General features: G+C 40.4%; 1 protein-coding gene across 1 annotated transcript in view; it reads left to right on the forward strand.

Moving 5' to 3' along the window:
* NYAP2 (neuronal tyrosine-phosphorylated phosphoinositide-3-kinase adaptor 2) overlaps positions 1-21,331 on the forward strand; it is a 293,051-nt gene that overhangs the window by 244,289 nt on the left and 27,431 nt on the right. Inside the window, 1 exon segment of the mRNA XM_007966466.3 lies at positions 3,254-3,357. Within this exon segment, the coding sequence (XP_007964657.1) occupies positions 3,254-3,357 (104 nt within the window).

A 21,331-nucleotide genomic window follows, 5' to 3' on the forward strand; every position in this document is an offset into this window, starting at 1 on the left:
CCACACCCAGCTAATTTTTGTATTTTTAGTAGAGACAGGGTTTCACCATGTTGGCTAGCCTTGTCTCGAACTCCTGACCTCAGGTGATCTGCCCGCTTTGGCCTCCCAAAGTGCTGGGATTACAGGTATGAGTCACTGCACCGGGCCCAAATCGTATCTATTTTAGGAAGCAAGAAGCAGTGGAAAATAGAGTGGACCTGATCAGGTGGAGCCAGGTCACAGAGGAACTCTGGAAATTAGGCAATTGAACGTTTTTTAACAAGATGAGTGGCCTATGGTAATCTAGGAAACACAGTCTGCATCATGTCCAAGTCAGATTTGAGCAGAGATTATGGGGAGGTTTCTGAGATGAGTTGAGATAACTATAGGAGCCATGGCAAGGAGGAGAAAAAAGCAAATTCTAACAGGACTACATTTACTACAGAGAGAGGAAAAGAAAGCTCTGAACTGAAAAAGGACAAGATCTGGACCCTAAGCCTTTAGGAAAATGGAGGTGATGTTTTTACTATACATAGGAAAAGTAGAAGAAAGATCCATTGAGAAGAAACTAGAACTTGGTTTGCATCCTGAGACAATGAAGACAGCCTAGTGACCAGAAGCACAGGGGCTCAAAATCAAACAGGAGCATGGGAAGGGGACAGAGCTATGGGAACCTGCATGTGACTCCAAGGGAAAACACTATCTTTGAAACCATGAGAATGTTGATATTCTTAAGAGAGAAGGTGTGGAGAGAAAAGGCCAAGCAAGGCACAAGTTGATAAAGCTAAAAGGACATGACACTGGGTTGAGAGTGAGGTGAAGGAATGCATATCACAGACGGAAAGGGAGTCATTTTCCAGAAAGAGAATGTAGTTGACTTGATTAAAAGTAGAAGGAGGAATAGAGGTAAGGGTCACCATGCACGTACATGTGCAAGTGCATGTGTACGTGTGTGTGTGTGTGTAGGGAACGAGATCCAGCATTCACTAAAAGCACTTGTTATGTGTCTTGTGTTTTTCTATGAATTTTGCATGTAATTCAGTTTATCTGTTTACTTAGCACTAGTTCAACTCTTCTCCACTAACCTGGAAACCAGGATATTTCACTATTACTATTTCATTATAATATGCAAGCAATAAATTCTGAAATGCTTTTGACTCTGGATCAGCCAGAAAGTAAGTCTGTGGTTCTAGTATCCTTCCCACTTCAGATTTTGCTGCCCATTCAGTCCTGTGTTAATTACTACAGCTTCTTCAGGGTCTCTCCTTGCCCTGCTCCCCAGAACACAGTGGATACTCTGATAAATGATACCACGGCACTCTCTACTTCTTCCTTCTAACATATTTCCTAATTTTCAGCAAATGATTTTAGATTTAATGTCTCTCCCCTGAGAATACATAAACGTAATTAGAATATGGAGTCTCCAACTCCTGGGCTCAAGTGATCCACCCGCATCAGCCCCACAAAGTGTTGAGATTATAGACGTAAGCCATCGTGACCGGCCTATCATTTATTGTTTAATGCCTATGTTTACTGCATAGACTGTGCACTCCCTATTGCATATTGCAGATTGCACTATTGCCATAAGGTAATACTGGGATTTTGGTCACTACTCTCTGGCAAGTTCCTGGCACATAGTAGGCATAAAATACATAGATGACGAATGTTGAGTAAGTGACTAAATTCATTTTATTTGAGGAGAACTAAAATTTAAATAATGAAAACAATTGTCTAAGATCATACACCTAGCAGAGTCAGATTCAAAATTAGCTCTAAGTCCAAACCTTGTTTATTGTCATTTATTGTTTTCCTCTAAATCAGAAGTACAGAGAAAATACTATTTGATTTGCCAAGAAAGAAAACTATTAGTTCCCTTAGGAGAATAATTTTAATAGAGAGGTGAAGCACTGTTGAATAGGTGGAAACAGGACTAAGAGAGGAAAGGTGCATATGGGTGAGAGTGTATGAGTCTGTGTGTAAGTAGGCGTAAGCTTACTCATTCTGTGTGTCTGCATGTTGTGTCTGAGAGGGGTTGGGAGTGGAGGAGTGGAAGGCAATTGATGGAAACTGAAGTTGGCAGTGAACCATTCATGCAATGCAGATATAGTCAATGCTTTTCTCTGAAGTGCGATTCATATAGAAATGGCATAAGGATAGTGCACCTCCCCAGCGTGAGCAACACATTTTCTTTTCTTCCAACAGAATTGAGCACATTCTGGTTCTCTGGCACCTGTGTCAGTTCTCAGTACCATAGTTATGTCATATCATTTAAAACGAGTTGTTGGATGAGTTTAATTTTTAGGTCAAGTTTATAAAGAAAGACTTTTTGAAAAGCACCTGTTTATTTATTAGGCAAAGACTGAACTTGGAGAACCTTAGGTTTCTAATTTGTAAGTTGAGGGTATTGATAGCTAACTCTGTAGCTCCAAAGAGAGTTCTTAGGATTAGAGAGAATTTAGGTGTAATTCCTCACAGAAGCTGGAATGCACTAAGCACTCAAAAACCAACAGCTCACATTGAAGTTTGTGATAAAATACAAATGTCCATTTTTCTTTCTATGACTTTTTTTTCCTTTATCAAATATCTTCAAATATGACTTTAAATTCATCATCTCTACCTCCCATATATCCTGTAATTTCTGGATGAAGGGAACGCTTTCAGTCCTCAAATTGTAATCTCTAAAGCATCCTGTCAGTGGCCTAGGCAGCTAATTTGGGCTCCTCAAATTAGAGAAGAGGTAGGAGAAAGCTTTTTTAGTTGGAAAAATAATATTATGAAAGATAGCAAAAGTCTTGGAAGACAGTTATAAAATTTCATGCAAATCAAGATAATTTGAAGAAATGTTACATTGAAAACATGATGATAGCAATCATGGAAGGAAGGAAAGCAGAACATTTGCAGAAGGGAGATAAGACATTTTAGGACACAGAAATCCTATGGACCAAAGCTAAAAGTGAACTTGCTTGTTCCCCTAATGGGTTGTTGTTGCTCCAGGGATGACTCCATAGGAACCAACCCTAAGTGGGGTAAAATGTGCAAGGGCACAAGGCTTGTGCTTCTGAGATTTGTTCCCCAGAAGCTGATTTGGGAATAAGGCTCCTTTTAGAGTCAACTGTTATGAAAGTGTTTTATCACCCGCTAATGATTAGCAAACATCAGGAGCATTTTGTATATTCCAAGAATAACTAACAAAACAAACAGGAAGACTGAAAAGCCACTTCATTATTTCAGATGTCAGTCAGCTAATATTGTGTCTTTTCCCCCTTGTTTCCAGAGCCTAAAGTAAGCTGCAAATTAGGCCGGTCTGCGTCGACGTCAGGTGTGCCTCCTCCATCAGTCGCTCCTCTCAGGCAAAGCAGTGACCTGCAACAGAGCCAGGTACCATCATCGTTAGCCAATCGTGATTGACTTCCTGTGATGCAACTTGCCAAATACTTCCCACCTCTGTCTGTCCTGTTGCTGTAGACAACTTTCGCCTTTGCTTTTATTTTTCTATGTGTGTATGGGTTGGGGGACGCGGGGGATGAGTTCTGGCGGTCTGTGTTTTCATTTGAAAAAGAATGTCTTTCTTCCTTGTGATTGGTGGTGAAACTTTCTTTGCTGTTTGTTACCAAATCGTTTTTGTCTCTGGTTTCCATCATTCTGTAATATAAATGTTGTAAACTTGTACTATACGTATTGGCTTAGTGGTTATTTTTTAAATCCTTTCTCTCTTTCATGTTTTGTGTACTTTTATATCGTCTCTGAAAATTTATCAATATTTGATAAATTTATCTACTTTGTTTTATGTAGATTTCTTTTTAAATGTTTTGTCCACGACACTTGCACAGATGTTGTCAATGAATTTGTACATATTTCTTAGCTCTTATCCTATTATACTGTAATGTTTCTGGTGGTTTTATTTTTATTTAGCTTGGAGCATGACTGTAAGACACTGTTGAATATTGATGCCCTTATAAATATTCATACCCCGATTCTTTTGGATTGAGTATGGCAGCTAGTCTTTTTCTTCTTTCTTAGGCTATAGAGACAAATTGACTGGCCAGGTAATCTAGATATTTAACAAAAACTACAGATTATTAATAAGGCAACCTTTGAATAAATGACTTTTCTCTCTTATACCGACAATATCAGAAATGTTCTCAGAAAGGGAATGTAAGTGCTCATGCATGGTAAATGAGATCTCAATTATCACTTGGAGAAACGAGACAAGAAATAAAGGCATACACTGAAATATCATTTAATACTTTACAGTATAATATGTTGCTGTGATGTTTGTTTGGGTACGTGGTTGTGGATGCGGAATTAGTATGGGGAAAAATCACTACACATAAATGTCCTATCTTTAGCTCACCCAACAGGAATTCAGTACATTGACTTAATTTGTGAGGTTTAATTGTTGTTACTGTTCAGTATTATGGGTGTTAAGTAGGGTGGTGTCATTCTGCAGTGGTTTCTCTCTGCTTCCTAGCTTTAATCTTTGCATTCATGAAACTCCTCTGAAATAGTAACTTATAAAACACACTGATGATACCTCCAAGGGAACTGCCCATTACTGATGAGCAAATTATATATTCATCTATTATTTTAAATGTCAGGCTATTTTAAAAACATAACTAAGTAGAATAATTGCGTTTTTCTCTAATGAGAGACATTGTGCCTCTTCGTATTTTTGTCTGACTTAAATATGCAAAAGAGTTGATTTATAAATATATGAGGTATCTGCAAATACAAGAAATGAGATGCTTCTCTCAAGGGTATCTCAAGTACCATTTAGAATTTCTTGTGTCTTAATTTAAAATGTAAATGCCTTTATATAAATGTTAAATGCCTTTATAACTAAATGTACCAACTCAAACACTTTTTGGATATAAAAGAAGTAGAAACAGTAAGACACTGAATAAAATAAATAAGCTAAACTGCCAACTTAGCTGATTAAAGCTGTTCCAAAAATATTGTACTTACCAACATTTAAAGCTTAAAACCATTGGGTACTGAAAGAAGATAAGTTTAGCTAATTGGCAGAGGATTGCACTAATACAATCAAGTTTTCGAGTTTATGACCCTTGCTAGCATATTATCTTCAATATCTCAGAGAGGTTTTGTATTATTTGTTCTGTTTTGCTTTTTTCCTAATTGTCTTTATAACTGTTTCACCCTAAGCCCCTTCAAACTCTCAGTGAAAGCAGGTTCCTGGGATAGACTTCCAGAATAGAAACAAGGTATACCCTTTGTGCCTTTGCATTATCAACTCTTTGCTCGCCTGATGGGAAGTTCTTCATTTTTCAAAATGTAGCAAGGGAGAAAGTCCAGGATGCCTTTATATGCTGTTGTTTCCTTACCTGCTGATAGAGATTCTGACACACAGTCAAATCATACATGGGCTGTCAGAGCTACAAATTAGAAGGCTGGCTTCTGGGTTTCTCCTCTGTGGCTTATGGCCAGTTGTAGTACACATGCATTCCTATACTCTAGAGATGAAGTGGTAAGCATAGCTCATGTGAACATTGCTCTGAGCTCCTCTGACTTAGCATCCAACTTAGGTCAACAGATACTTATTGGCCAGGACGGTGGCTCAAGCCCATAATCCCAGCACTTTGGGAGGCAGAGGTGGGCGGATCACAAGGTCAGGAGATCAAGACCATCCTGGCTAACATAGTGAAACCCCATCTCTACTAAAAATACAAAAAATTAGCCGAGTGTGGTGGTGGGTGCCTGTAGTCCCAGCTACTCAGGAGGCTGAGGCAGGAGAATATGGTGAACCTGGGAGGCAGAGCTTGCAGTTAGCCGAGATTATGACACTGCACTCCAGCCTGGGCGACAGAGCAAGACTCCATCTCAAAAAAAAAAAAAAAAAAAATTAAAAATCCTTTTCTCACCTAATTCCCATGCCCTCAACCATAGTCTTGACTAAGATGTCTCTTTAAATTACAACCAGGATATGGCACTGCCCTGTGCTCAGGCCTGTAAGATAATGGTGAAAAAACATGTAAAACTGTTGAATCTAACAGTGACTACTCATACCTAAACAAGGATAGGGAACACCTAGCATTATCAAACAAACAATCCCTCTGGTCACTTTTTAAGCAGTTTTTGCAACACCAAGACTCCTGGTAGTTATTAAAACCCAGAATTCTTAATAGGAGATTAGTAGACTTCTTACTAGGAAAATCACTGGAATCCACATGATCTATTTAAAACAAACAAAAGGCCAGGTGCGGTGGCTCACACCTATAATCCCAACACTTTGGGAGGCCGAGGCAGGTGGATCACCTGACATTAGGAGTTTGAGACCAGTCTGGCCAATATGGTGAAAACCCATCTCTACTAAAAATACAAAAAATTAGCTGGACGTGGTGGCGCACACCTGTAATCGCAGCTACTTGGGAGGCTGAGGCAGGAGGATCGCTTGAACCTGGGAGGCAGAGGTTGCAGTGAGCTGAGATTGTGCCACTGCTTTCCAGCCTGGGCAACAGAGTGAGACTCCATCTCAAAAAAATAAAATAAAAAAAAATAAATAAAAACAAAATCAGTCACTCACCTCTAAATAATTCCAGTGGTGCTTGTCTATGGAGGAATCTGACCTTACAAAGGCTGTGAGATTCCAGCCACATTATAGGGCATTCCCCTCCATACAGAAAGATCTGTGTTACTTCTCAGATTGTTGTTCTCATCCCATCTCTATTCAGTTTACTTGGTCCTCGTTTGTCACTCACCGTTTCATGTCGTGGTTGGAGCTGTGTAAGAATTGTTGCAGGTGGAGTTAGGTGGAAGGGCTTGACATTACTCCAGCAGAGATTCACAGAGGTGACCAAAGTGACTGGTCCCCATTCTCCATGGACCTGGGGCCCATAGTGACAGTCCACCACCAGAGTTTGTGTATAAACAAAGGGGAAGGTATGTTTGCTTGCCTTTGCAATTCGTTTTAGTTTCAGGTAACTACAGCGGACACAAGATCTGTAAAAATGTATAATTGTATCTGACTGGAACTTCAAAATACGTAAGAGAAAATGGGAAACTCTGGAAAAAAGTGTGAATTCTAAAGCATTTAGAGTTTGCCCAGAAAGACATATTATTCTCTGACACTCAGAGAGATAAAAATAAGGTTTTTTATTCTTTCTTAATTTGCTCCTGAGTAAATAGACTAGACGTGGGGCAATTAGGGACATTTTCTTGGAACTTCCTTGTAATGCAGCCAATGTTTCTGCGTTTACCGTCATAGAAATCTTTGGAAATCAGACTGAATTTTTGTGCCTACCATTAGAAAGTTAATTTATTTTCTTAGTTAATAAAGTCAAACTGCACAGGAGTCATGTATTAAACTTGGAGCATGTTACTTTCTCTTTTGTATCCTCTGTAATAGAGTAGAAAGCCGTGTACTCAGAAGAAAGAGATGTGAATGCTCTTAGACACAGCAGATGATGATGATGTTCATGTGATTCCTCCATCTCTGGCTGATCTCAGCCTCCTCCTTCAGTGGCCCCATTGGAGACAGTGCCATCTATACTCTTGCTGCACAGGGGATGCTATAGCAGCTGATGTACAGGCCATATCAAACCATGCTTTCCTGCAAGAATGGAGCAGCTAAGATGTGTCTCCAAACAGAACTGCAGCTCTCCTTGGAAAAATGTTCCCAAGACATGTTTGAATTCCTTTTTCTAGGAAGGAAGGATGTGGGAGCCACAGCCTCCACTAACACACACACACACACACACACACACATACATACATACACACAAACACAATCTCACACTCACATTCACTCACAAACACATTTTTTTTTTAATATCAGATTCTCATGTCAAGGAATTACAAAGCTAAGAGTGACTCAAGTATCGAACTGAAACCTCAACTTCTTCAGAGGCTTGTCACTCTAAACTGAATTATCTCTGATCATCCTTGATTTAGGGGAGGGAGGTAAGAAAAGGTCACCTATAATTTCCTCTGGACACACATTCCAAAGTTTGACAGACCAAATCTCTTTAGAAACCTACACAGAGTGCTTAGAAACCACATAGGGCTTTGCCTCTGAAGCCATGATCTCTGTGGGTCCTGTGTGTGATGATACCTGTGTCCTCACCACCCAGGACAAAACTTGCCCAACCCAGTCCCTTCTGTATACTTAATAGCTGTGATCCAGGCGAGTAAGCACCGTTCCTTTCAACTTGCCCTTTCAGGATTACTTAGCAAATGCTTACTCCTTTTCATAGCAGCCCCCTGGCCTCTCACCAAGCTCCTAACGTCCCCTTTTCTTGATGACCTTGCTGGAGAATGAGAGCCTGCCGGGGCTGCCTCTGGAGCAGAGGCGGGTTCTCCCTTTCCATGGGCTCCACAGGTATGTCATTACACCAGCATCGGCCGGCATTCCTGGATAATGGAACATGTCAGGGGGTCCATAGCTTGATGCATATCTAGAGTGTATTTCTGAACATGCTCAGATGCCGGAATGGTTTTCTACAGACTTAAAAAAAGAAGATAGACAACCCAAAGATAGGGATGTGGGGTCAGTACATGTGAAGACTAGGGCGAAGGACTTAGGTGAATTTCTTTGTGAGGACTGTGCTCAGTTCAGAGGTCTTCCGCCAATGCCCAGCACAAAGTGGGGACTCAGTCATCATTTGTTGACTTACTCAGCATCTCTCTCTGTGAACATCTTCCTGTATATATGCTTCAAATTTTTTTTTTCTCAAACAATTTGATTTCATTCCTGTTCTTCAGTCCTTAATATTTCCAAAGCAGGGTCTGTGAGTTCTGAGCTTTCATTGAACTTTCCAGATAGGACATTTGCACATGAAACATGCCTAGGAGCCTGGAGAGTGTGAGAAAGGCTAACAATAAGGGGAGGCAGGAGTGTAAGGCCTAGAGTGTGAAATCAGAAATCTAATTTTTTATTTTTTATTTTGGAGATGGAGTTTCACTCTTGTTGCCTAGGCTGGCGTGCAATGGTGCGATCTTAGCTCATTGCAACCTCTGCCTCCAGGTTCAAATGATTCTCCTGCTTCAGCCTCCTGAGTAGCTGAGATTACATGCGTCTGCCACCACACCTGGCTAATTTTTTTGTATTTTTAGTAGAGACAGGGTTTCACCATGTTGGCCAGGCTGGTCTCAAATTTCTGACCTCATGATCTACCTGCCTCAGCATCCCAAAGTGCTGGGATTATAGGCGTGAGCCACTGCACCCAGCCAGAAATCTAATTTCATCTCCTGGGTGCCCACCCCAACTCTGAATAATGTAATCTTAAAGGCTGCAAAGCTGCATCCTCATTTAATTTTTGCCTTCAATAGGATCAAGCAGAAAAACAAAAACAAGTCCTAAGGGCAATATGGGAAACCTCTTTCAATTTTGCTGTGAACCTAAAACTGCTCTAAAAAAAAAAAAAAAAAAAAAAAAAAAAAAAAAAAAAAAAAAAAAAAGGAAAAGTAAAAATAAAACCCAAAACACCGTAAAATGTAAAAGTAGAAAAACTTCAAAAATATTTTCTCTTTAGAATTCTCAGACTACTATGAGCACGGAGATGACTTGTTTTGCCAAAGTCATGCATGCTTTAATTTAGCCCCTTGTCCTATAGACCAAGGACATTTTATCGGATCAGTTGGATACAATTTCAAGTCTTTCCTTCTTTGAGACTAACGTTCTACAGTGGACAGGAGTAAGCAGTGCTGGGAGCGAGAAAGCCACAGAATATGTAGTGGGAGAGCATGTGCCACCCTGATTCTGTGTGACCAAAGGCCCCTTCTCTATCATCTATTGCTCAAGTGTTGGACAAATGTGTTTTCTTTCTGTTTTTTTTTTTTTTTTTTTTTTTTCTGAGATTCTGTGATATTCCAGATTCTCCTATCAGATCTGAACTGAGAACATGTTTTCCATGCCATTTGTACATTTATACAGCTGATTTGATTCTATGCTCATGATTACATCACATGATGGAAATGGAAGAAAAGCAGGAACAACACACAGAACAGAACCAGCAAAATCTGAACTCACTAATACACAGCTTCTCACCACCACACGGCTTCTATCAGGCTGTGTGATACATCTTAAAATTGGCTCTTATTATTCGCTTCCTTCTGCATACATGTCAATCTTACATATATTGCCAAACATGAAAAACCCTAAGGGGAGGACTTGGAACACCCTCACTAAGTTCACAGTACAACATCAGAATCATGTTTGAGAAGCGTTCCTCTGTACTAACTTTAAATTGTAAAATAAAGTGCTATGTTAACAAAGATTATGTTACAAAGAAATTATGCTTATTTGTGATAAAAATGATATTTACCAAAGAATTTGGATCTAGCCCTGTGAAATGTGGAATAAATTCATATTACAAATAAGAACGTCAGTGGCTAAGTTGATCTGTTACCGAGTATTATAGCATAGTTGCATTAAGACAATGCAAGTGCAAAAAATATATAAAAAGCATTATCGTATGTGTGCTTTCTACAGTCCTGTCAGATTGTTTTATAAAAATGTTAGGTTTAGTTCTTTGTGGCGCTCTCTATAAACTTTAATTAATGTCATATCTAAGGCAGAAAATAAAATTTGTTATTACTTTTAAATGGCAGCTGAATCAAGGAATATGTAAAATGAAATGTTGGAATTATTTCCTTTCTACCTTAATACAAAGAATTCAGAGGGTGGTAACTCTTTACAACTGAGTCGCAGTATGGGCTAAGTAACTTACATATTATTTAGCCATTACATGCTTATTAAAGTTTACATACTTTATGCAGCAGAATATTTGGGGGTCACTTTTTAAAGTCCCGAAGTTCCATGATCAGTCTCTCAGTAACTCCATTATAGAGTGGAATGAAACAAAACAAGCTCATGCCTTCCACCAACAACCTTGTCCTTTATTCTGTCAGAGCAAGGAGGATATAATAAGCAAGAAGATGTTCTCAAAGAAGTCTTGAACCAATTGACAAATAAAGGTGGGGATTGGGCCCAGTGGACTCTGAGGGTGCCTGTTATCTGACTGCTGTCCCTGGTACCTGTGCATGTCCCTATCTTCAGCATCCAAGGTCAGAGTTATCAACTAAACCACCAAAGCTACAGGTGTGAAGTAGCAGAAGTACGTACTCCAGCATCCTTTGCCGTCTGGGAGGGACAAAATGTTATTCAAGGTTCTTAGGTGAAGTTTGCATAATGAACATTATGTGCCATTTATTGTCACCTCTGATGTGCTTACCATGTGCCAGGACTGGGCTCTGAGCATGCCTGCATCTTTGGACGTGTGTTCCCTACAGTCCTCATTGATGGGTACTATTATTACCGCACATCACAATCAAAGATACCAAAGTGAGGGAGGTTACATACCTCATCCAAGGTTTTGTATTTATTAAATGTCAAAGGCTATGCTATTAACCACTCAGAAACCTGAGATTTACCACTCAAAAACCTAAGATAGACAAGAACCTGAGACTTACAGGAAGTAAAGATTTATTAGAATGCTAGCTCTACCGGTTAGTGGCTGTGAGACCTGGAATATGTTGGTGAATCTTTCTGAGTCTGGGGTTGTTGTTGAGGATTAATGAGATAACATAGGTGTGTAAAGTTCTGGATAGACATTACTCGTTGGAAAAATACTAATTCTCCTTTTCCTAACAGCTTTTCCTCTTTCCAAAAGATTCAACTTTTCTGCTTGCTGGAAAATTCTAAAGAGGAAAGTAGTTCAGTCGGTGGTATTCCAAAGGCAGTAGTCACTGAAGGAATGCTTAGCCCACCCCACTATCACCCACCTGGTATAGAACTGCTAGTGCATGGTGATAAGAAAAAGCAGTCAGATTTCTAGTTGATTCTATCACTGGTTTTAAGTTCTCCGTAGACTGTGTATCTCATTATTGCCTGCACCTGGGGCAAATTGATTACCCCCCCACGTTGTTCTTGGTACCCTACTCGAGCCGATTATATTCATTACTCCTTCTTTCATAATTACAAAATTAGATACTCAGTTATTTACCATGTAATAGGGAGTTTAGGTCTATCATTTCTTCTTACCTTGTAGGTCTCATATATGGGTTGGAGGCAAAGTAAGTAGAAATTGGCTACAGGTAGCATTTCAGAAATGTCAGCTCTCCTGCCACCAATACTACTTACTCACCTCTTTGAATTAAGGTATGAGTAAATACAATGAAAACATTAAGTCTGTAGAGGAAGTTATTATCTTCTAGGGTCTGGACAGCAGGTATTAGACACACAGGATAGATTTTTTTTTTTTTGCCAACCTCAGCATTTACTTAAATATTCCCCACACCAGTTTTAAATGCCTCTTTTTTTTAATGCCTGCAAGCATTCACATTATAAAATATATCGATTTAACTATTAAAACGAATGTCTGGCTTCAGACGGGGCGGGCCAACCCAGCCTGTGGAAAAGTAGCATAACACTAGGTGGATACATGGCACCACCTAGCGACTGAAGTGCACTTTGCAATCTATACTTGGCTTTCAAAAATTGAACCAAACAAAACTGTTTTATGACAGAGAAGATGTATGTGTTGTTCGGGATAATAAGCAAAATGCCTCTGGAAATCTATGACAAAATCTTCTGATGATGTTTGTTTTGAATTTTTTTTCGTTACTTTAATCTTGCAATTTTAGGTTCTCTAACTTTTAAGTAGTATGCCTTTAAAAATAATACTTTTTAAGGAGGGGGAAAAAATGAATCACAGCTAGTGATTTCAGAGTGTTATGCATTATTTATGAATATGTGCAGCTGTTTTCATTAGGATTTATGACATCTTCTGTGCATTGTAGATCCCTTAATTCAACCTGAGTTTCCAGGAAAGATCATTATCCCTCTTTTGTCAACTGAAAAGGAAAAGAACAGAAAAAGCATGACTGGTTAAATGGAAGAATTCCTTCTTGATTCTTTTGTTTTCCATTAACATGTTTGAAACAGCTAGCTTGAGAGTCTTTCCGGAAAGGAGTATTCTTTCTAACTTGTGGGTAAATTTACCTCCAACTTAAATTGCATGTGCATTAGGAATAAATGTTTACATGCTGTTAATACTGGCTCAGAGCTGCTGTATGCTTCATTCAGAATAATAAATACATCCTTGCCATAAGTTTTTTACTCAAGAAGCACTAGAGATCTTTAGCACTAGCACCTAGCTTACCTGTTGGACAAATCTTTGTCCTTCATTCTGTGCTACAAATGAACATTATCCTTCATGTCAAAAACACTTCTCCAGATAAATCGGGTTCCTAAAATAGCTTTTGTTGAGGACATCTTTTGTGCTGGACACAGTGCTCAGAATGCTGTATTATCTAATGTTGTTCTTACAGCATACTTTTGAAGTAGGTAATATTATACCCATTTCACGGATGAGAAAACTGAGGCTAGAGAGTTTCTGTTACCTATTGAAGGTCTTATAACTAGTGAGTGGCTTTATGGACTTAAGATGTAAAACCAGGTGGTTCTATCTACCAAACCCCTGCTTTATGCATAGTTGCTTCATATATAGCATCCTTTTTGAATTTGTTCTTTTTTTTTTTTTTTTTTTTTTGAGACGGAGTCTAGCTCTGTCGCTCAGGCTGGAATGCAGTGACGTGATCTTGGCTTACTGCAACCTCCACCTTTTGGGTTCAAATGATTCTCCTGCCTCAGCTTCCCAAGTAGCTGGGATTACAGACCTGCACCACCACACCCGGCTAATTTTTGTATTTTTAATAGAGACAGGTTTCACCATGTTGGCCAGGCTGGTCTCAAACTCCTGACCTCAAGTGATCGACCCACCTCGGCCTCCCAAAGTGTTAAGATTACAGGCGTGAGCCACTGTGCCTGTCCCTGAATTTGCTCTCTTTTTAAAACTTACCTCCCTTCACTTTCATTCATCGTTGATTTAATCACTCTTCAATTTCCCAGGTCTTAACTTTTGACTTTTCGAGACTAAAATTTCACAGGAGAGGACAAATTCAACTAGGACTTCAACTAAGCAGAGCGCCACCTAGGAGCAAAATCTCCAAGGTTGAGATGAGGTTGGGAATGTAACTCCTGGAAGAAAGCTAAGTTCCATTCACTGGTTATTATATTTTTGTGGACCATGGACTAGTGCGGTAAGACGTCAGCCCTGCAGCTGCGCATGTGCACAAGTGTCTGTGAATATTAACACCTGAGCACATCAAACCCTTTCCACATTCTGAAAAGAAAACATATCCTCGCCCACACATGCACACATAGATATCAGCTTCCAGAGTACTGGTGTAGATTTAACCAACACCACAAAAGACCAAGATGTATTCACCAAAATGTATCTGGCTTCTGGATTTCCCCAGGATCCTATGGACAGACACTTTAAAGTGGGAGGGGGGAACCCCAACTGTACTGTCACTTCAAAGCATTTGTTTTCTAAAGTAAATGCTGCATTACAGCTAGTTAATAATCCCTAGTTGTCAGTTATTTTGACAGGGATGGTATTTGGAATGCTGCATTTAATGACTTCGTTCCCAGAAAATGAGAAAGTTATTTGAAGGACCAAAAGGTGTCAAGAGTAATCCTACCCAACCCAATCAACTTTGCATATGAAAGGGGAGGAGGCTTTTCCGGAGAAACCAACAGAACCAAAGTTGCTTATCATTCAAGGAACGATCTAGGAAGGAACACAATCTGTACTGTCACTTGTCTGATATAAACCTAAATAATGAAACAAGGGACCTACCCTTGGAGAAACCGAACACTCATATCCGACGATCACAGTCTCCAGGCCTTGTGGAATTTCCAAGTATTTTGATTTCTACATCCATATAAAATAAATAATGAATACAAAAGCACACTTTAGACCAGAAGGGGTTAAATGTGTTCATTTTCAGTCATTCGTTTATCCAAAACATGGGCTATGTTTAACATTTTCTTTGAGCAAAAAAGTACAAAGCACTGTTTTTACTGTAAGCATGCATGGAGCGCTAGGGAGAAGCAGGATGTGCCCAGGACACGAGTACAGAAGGCGACGGGGGCCACTCCAGCATCTTTGTGATTTGTGCTTTTTTTCTCTTGAATCCAAACAAGTCTCGCAAGATGACTCTGCAGTTTGATCACAGGGTTAGTGTCTCTCACCCGTTTTCCCAACTCCAGCTTCTAAACTCACCCTCTGTTCCCAGATCCATTCTTCACAGCAGCAAAAGAGTGATTAGAGTTGACTTTCTCCATGCACAATACTTAAGGGTGCCCACTGCTGGCCGCATGAATCATGAACAACTCTGCTTGGATTTCAAGGCCCCGTGTGACCTGGCCCTGGTTTTCCAGTTCAGCTTCCTTATCCATGACCTGCCTCCATTCACCTGCTACACCTCAGGCTCATGGACATACCCGCCATAGTTATTTCTGTCCCGCTGTTTTTTTTTTTTTCTGAGACAGAGTCTTGCTCTGTTACCCCAGGCTGGAGTGCAATGGAGTGACCTCAGTTCACTGCAACCTCCGCCTCCCGGGTTCAAGCAATTCTCCTGCCTCAGTCTCCCAAGTAGCTGGGATTACAGGCACACACCACCATGCCCGGCTAATTTTTGTATTTTTAGTAGAGACGGGGTTTCACCATGTTGACCAGGATGGTCTTGATCTCTTGACCTTGTGATCCACCTGCCTCGGCCTCCCGAAGTGTTGGGATTACAGGCGTGAGCCACCGCGCCCGCCCCTGTCTCACTTTTAAATATTCCTGGCATGCCTCCAAGAGTTGCCTGACTCTTCCTCCTTCTTAGAACACCCTCCCTAGTCCTTGACTCCTGGCAAACTATTGCTTATTTTTCAGGTCTGGGATCAGTGTGCTCTCCTATCCACAAGGCTTTTTTATCTTTTCCAAGCAGCATCTCCCTTCTCTGTCTCTTCCCTGTACTTATTGTCATATCCATGAAAGGCCTTATTTTTGTATCAGAGAGGAACATTGTCTGAGGAATATTACCCTTTGTTCTATTACACAGTAAAGCAGTGTGGGGAAAGTGAAGTTAAGTACATTTCTCTACTATCTGAGTTTCAAATGTGCTGATGTGCAGTGGAAATTGCAAAGCGAGGGATATAATATTGCTTGTGTTTCTCAAATATATCTGACCATGGAATGTCTTTTCCATTTTGCCAGGGAGCATGTATTGATTCCAAAAATTCAGCTTATAATTGTTTGCATTAGAATGGAGGCTTCTTGAGGGCTGAGAATGTCTATTTTTATCCTGGAAATTTCTTGCTGTCTCAATACATATTGAATGAATAAATAAATGCTAAGGGTGGAAATGGACTAGCATGTCGTTGTATAACTGTTATAATAACTTGCAGACACACTGGGACTGTTGACTGTGGCTCTGTACACAGTCATCACATAGGCCCACCTCAGCTAGTTACTTACCAGTTTTACCTTCTTACTGAGGATGAGGGAGAAAAATTAGAGAATAGAACTGAAATGCAAGTACCACTGAGAGTGATAACGCAATGACTGCACTTCACGTTGGAAGAGAAATCTCTTCTAAACTCATTCCTAAAAATTTACTTGATGGTTATTTTTATTTTATTTATGCATATATTTGAGATAGAATCTTGCTCCATAGCCTGGGCTAGAGTGCAGTGGTGCGATCTCGACTCACAGGGAGGCAACCTCTGCCTCCCTGGTTCAAGCAATTCTCCTGCTTCAGCCTCCCAAGTAGCTGGGATTGCAGGCACCTGCCACCATGCCTGGCCTTTTTTTTTTTTTTTTAAGTAGAGGTGGAGTTTCTCCATGTTGGCCAGGCTGGTCTTGAACCCTGACCTCAAGTCATCCGCTTACTTTAGCCTCTCAAAGTGCTGGGATTACAGTATGAACCACCATGCCAGTCCTCATTCCTAAAAATGGATTTTTTTTTTTTTTCTTTTAAGCAGACTTAGGCTGGGCGCAGTGGCTCATGCCTGTAATCCCAGCATTTTGGGAGGCTGAGATGGATGGATCACCTGAGGTCAGGAGTTCAATACCAGGTTGACCAACATGACAAAACCCCATCTCTACTAAAAATACAAAAATTAGCTGGGCGTGGTGGCAGCCTGTAATCCCAGTCACCGGGGGCAGGGAATGGGGAGCTAAGGCAGGAGAACTGCTTCAATCCGGGAGGCGGAGGTTGCAGTGAGTCGAGATTGTGCCATTGCACTCCAGCCTGGGAGACAGAATGAGACTCCATCTCAAAAACAAACAAACAAAAAAAACAAACAAAGGTTTCTGAATATTGGGAGAAACTATATCATGGAAACCATTCTAGAAAGATAGAAAGATATTCCATACTTGAGTGATACAAGTATATATTTAAGGCAGAACATGAACTATGATTGGAGTAAATTAAGACATTTACAGTCTCTGAGAACAGAAGGGATTATGAAGCCTTCTCTTCACAAATAATATAGAATTTTATCTTTGCAAATAGCACAAATATTACATAATTTCTCCATAAATTTTACTTAACTTTATTTAGATATTCCCTTTACAAAATTTTGCATAAGTTTATTGAAGCTGAACTTTTCTCTTTTCTCTCTCTCTCTCTCTCTCTCTCTCTCTCTCTGTCTGTCTCTTTTTTTCTATAGTTCTGCCCTGGCTTTGCTGAGCAGTTTCCCTAAACACATGGAGACCTCCTCCTTGGGTGATTTAGCACTTGTTACATGCCTATAGAATCTTTAAAAATACTCTTGCAGCTAAATTCAAATACAAAGGCAAAAAAAAAAAAAAAAACCAAACAGTTTTTAAGTGTGAAAACCCCCAGTGACAAACAGCTGTTCGCTACTGCAGTCTATTGAACCGAAAGAAGGTCTCTCCCCTTCCTGTCCTGCTGGTCTTCTCAATATGAGTCACAAAACGGCAACGTTTTAACACAGCTGATTAAGTCTCATGAGCTGCGTGAAGATTTGCCAAAGCTGCCAGGAGAGGGCAGCACACCATCTTTCCTAGCTCCTTTTTTTTCTTTTTTTTTTTTTTTTGAGACCGAGTCTCGCTCTATAGCCCAGGCTGGAGTGCAGTGGGGCGACCTCAGCTCACAGCAACCTCCCCTCTTGGTTCACGCCATGCTCCTGCCTCAGCCTCCCAAGTAGCTGGGACTGGGACTACAGGCGCCCGCCACCACGCCCGGCTAATTTTTTCTATTTTTTAGTAGAGACGGGGTTTCACCGTGTTGGCCAGGGTCGTCTCGATCTCCTGACCTCGTGATCCGCTTGCCTCGGCCTCCTGACGTGCTGGGATTACAGGCGTGAGCCACCGCGCCCAGCCCCTAGCTCCTTTTTAAGCAGGGAGGAGTCCTATGTATCGGTCACAGCAGGAGTGGGATTTTTAAATACCCACCACCCGGCCGGACACGGTGGCTTATGCTTGTAATTCCCGCACTTTGGTAGGCCGAGGTGGGTGGATCACCGGGTCAGGAGTTCGAGACCAGCCTGACCAACGTGGTGAAACATCGTCTTTACTAAAAATACAAAAATTAGCCTGGTGTGGTGGCGCATGCCTGTAATCCCAGCTACTCAGGAGGCTGAGGCAAGAGAATCGCCTGAATCTGGGAGGCAGAGGTTGCAGTGAGCTGAGATTGCGCCACTGCACTCCAGCCTGGGCAACAGGGCAAGACTCAGTCAAAAAAAAAAAAAAAAAAAAAAAGAGAAAGAAAAAGAAAAAAAAAGCCCACCATCCAGATAGACGAGGTGAGGAAGTGAGGCCAAGGGAGTGGCCTAGAGTAGAGTACATCACAACCTTCTTTCCTTCTTATGGCGGTCCCTCCCTCTCAGCTACTCCCAGGGGCTTTGAGTGGAGTGGCTGGACCTGGGGAAAAAGAATACCCTGGAGGATGCTGTTAGGTGCAAACTTTCTAATGGTGCTGTGGCAACCTTAGATGCTACAGCTCTGAAAACAATAATCTGGGGTCTCGGCAAAAGGGTAGTGTGAGTACAATTGACTTTTCGCCAATTTAGCTTTTTCTTCTCTCTCCAAAGCTACCATGCGCTAAAGTCACCTACTTTTATGCCAAATTCTGTAGCCTACCTTCTCTTGTACCACCAAACAAACACCAATAACTGACATATATCACTGTCATTGACATTTTGCAGTCGTCAGCATTAGTACTTGTTGGCAAAACGAGTCGAACTCTGTAAAATATTTGAAGAGATTTATGATGAGCCAAATATGAATGAATGACCATGACCTGTGACACAACCCTCAGGGATCCTGAGAACATGTGCCCAGCGTGGTCGGGGTGCAGCTTGCTTTTAGACATTTTAGGGAGGCATGAGACATCAATGAGATACATTTAAAAAATACATTGGTTTGGTTCAGAAACGCGAGACAACTCAAAGGCTGGGCAGCGTTGGGGGGCTGGTTCCAGGCTACAGGTAAATTTCAGCATTTTTTGATTGATAATTGGTTGAGTTTGTTTAAACGCTTGAGATCAATAGAAAGGAAATATTCAGGTTAAGATAAAAGATTGTGGAGACCAAGGTTCTTTTGAAGTCTTACAGCGACTGCCCTTAGAGGCAATGGATGATAAATGTTTCCTATTCGGACTTTTAAAAAGTGCTAGATTCTTACTTCATCTCTTCAGGATTGGGAGGGCCTGGAAGAAAAAGATCTAGCTACCTTAACAGAGATGCTTTACAAATACACATTCCCCACTCCCCCCACTCTCCCCACCCCCCACCACACACACAGGACAGCTTTGCAGGACCATTTCAAAACATGGCAGAGAAACATGTTTTGGGGTAAAATATTTTGACTTTCTTCTTTGTCAGGTAATGTTATGCCAGGGTCAGATTGGAAAGGAAGTCATGGCATATAGGGTTAAATAAAACCATTCTGATGAGAATTTACGGTTTGTAGGGCATGACTCTCCAGACCCGTTAGACAGGAATTTGTGCAAGCTAAAAAAAATCAGAGCTTAGGCCTCATACTTCAGAGTTCATAAATTGCCTTCATGTATTGAGCCAACAAATGCTTGTTGTGTACTGCTAAACACAAGATATTCTGCTACATGCTTGAGTTTGAGGATGGTTGCTACAACAAACTCTTGTGTTCAAAGAAATTACAGCCTGATAAAGAAGCCAAATACGTGTGTGTGAATATATAAATAATATAATTTATATTTAATAAGAGTGAGTGGAAGACCTTTACGGTCAGGTGTAAGACAATTTACAAAGGAGTGAGAAGTCTGAAGCCATACAATTTGGTAGAGAAATGCAAGCAGTTTAGCATTATAGGATTAACAAATGTTGAGGTGGGAAAAATTGTAGAAAAACGATTAGGGGATGAAGAGCATGTGGTAAAGCTCTGGGAGAATTAGGAACCATAAGCATGATCATTCTTACTCCCAGCTTGAGGAAGCTGATTCACGTAGAAAGTCAAGTCAACAGAAATTTGCTAAGGAGCTCTCTCCTTTAATTTAAATTCTGATTCCCTGAGATCATCTCACTTAAGCCTCAGATGACAGGGGGATTGTAGAAGAGAGTCCTTCCCTGAGCAATTAGCATTACAAAAGAGGGCATTCTTAACCGAACGAGTCTTCAATGGATGGAATACCTAAGAGCAATCATTTGTTTCATATTTTCCTTTTGAAAATACTTAATAGAGGTAACTTAATAGAGATTCTTTACAGATGCACAGTTGAAAGACTAGTATAATATGTATTCTTTTAAACACACACGGTATTTTTTTAAAAAATCATGTCACTACATCTCTGAATAGTTGAACATGACTATCCTAATACCAAGTGTATTCTTCTAAACAATCAAACTCAAAAAGGCAGTGAGGTAATTTATAATAATTCACTACTATCATCTAATATAAAGGGAATCTTCAAATCTCTACAAGGGCCCCAATATTACACCCCTCCCCAATCTGGGATCCAATCAAGGATATGACATTACATATCGTTTTCACAATTTCTTTGTTTCTCCAAATCTTGAATCACAAATACTTCCCAACCTCATTAGTCTTTCAAGATATTGACATTTTCAGAGTTCAGAACAATTTTGCTTTTTTTTCCAGAATGTCCCTTACTGTAATTTGTCTGATTGTTCTTTTGTGATTACATTTGAGTTCACCATGCTTGGCAAGAAAATTACATGTGACAACCTTCTCCGAGAGTCACACAGCAGATGACATCAGTTGGTTTCATCACTGGGACTGATGTTTGAACACAACATCATTAAGAGTCTCTCCTCTAGATTTGTCCACTCTAAATACTCTGCGTACCAGGAGGCTGAGGCCATGGGGGCTGCCTCAGAGGTTTCCATTAGAGGATCAGATCAGTGGATTGAGTATATTATGTTTCTTGTATTTTCTCTTAGAAAAAGAAGAAATCAAAATATGTTTTATCAATGTCTAAATGTATTTGACCTGATGTTTTCTCGTGTGACCATCGCAACAGTCCTGCAAATCATAAT

This window comes from Chlorocebus sabaeus, chromosome 10 (genome assembly GCF_047675955.1).
Source record: "Chlorocebus sabaeus isolate Y175 chromosome 10, mChlSab1.0.hap1, whole genome shotgun sequence".
NCBI classification, from domain to species: Eukaryota; Metazoa; Chordata; class Mammalia; order Primates; family Cercopithecidae; genus Chlorocebus; species Chlorocebus sabaeus.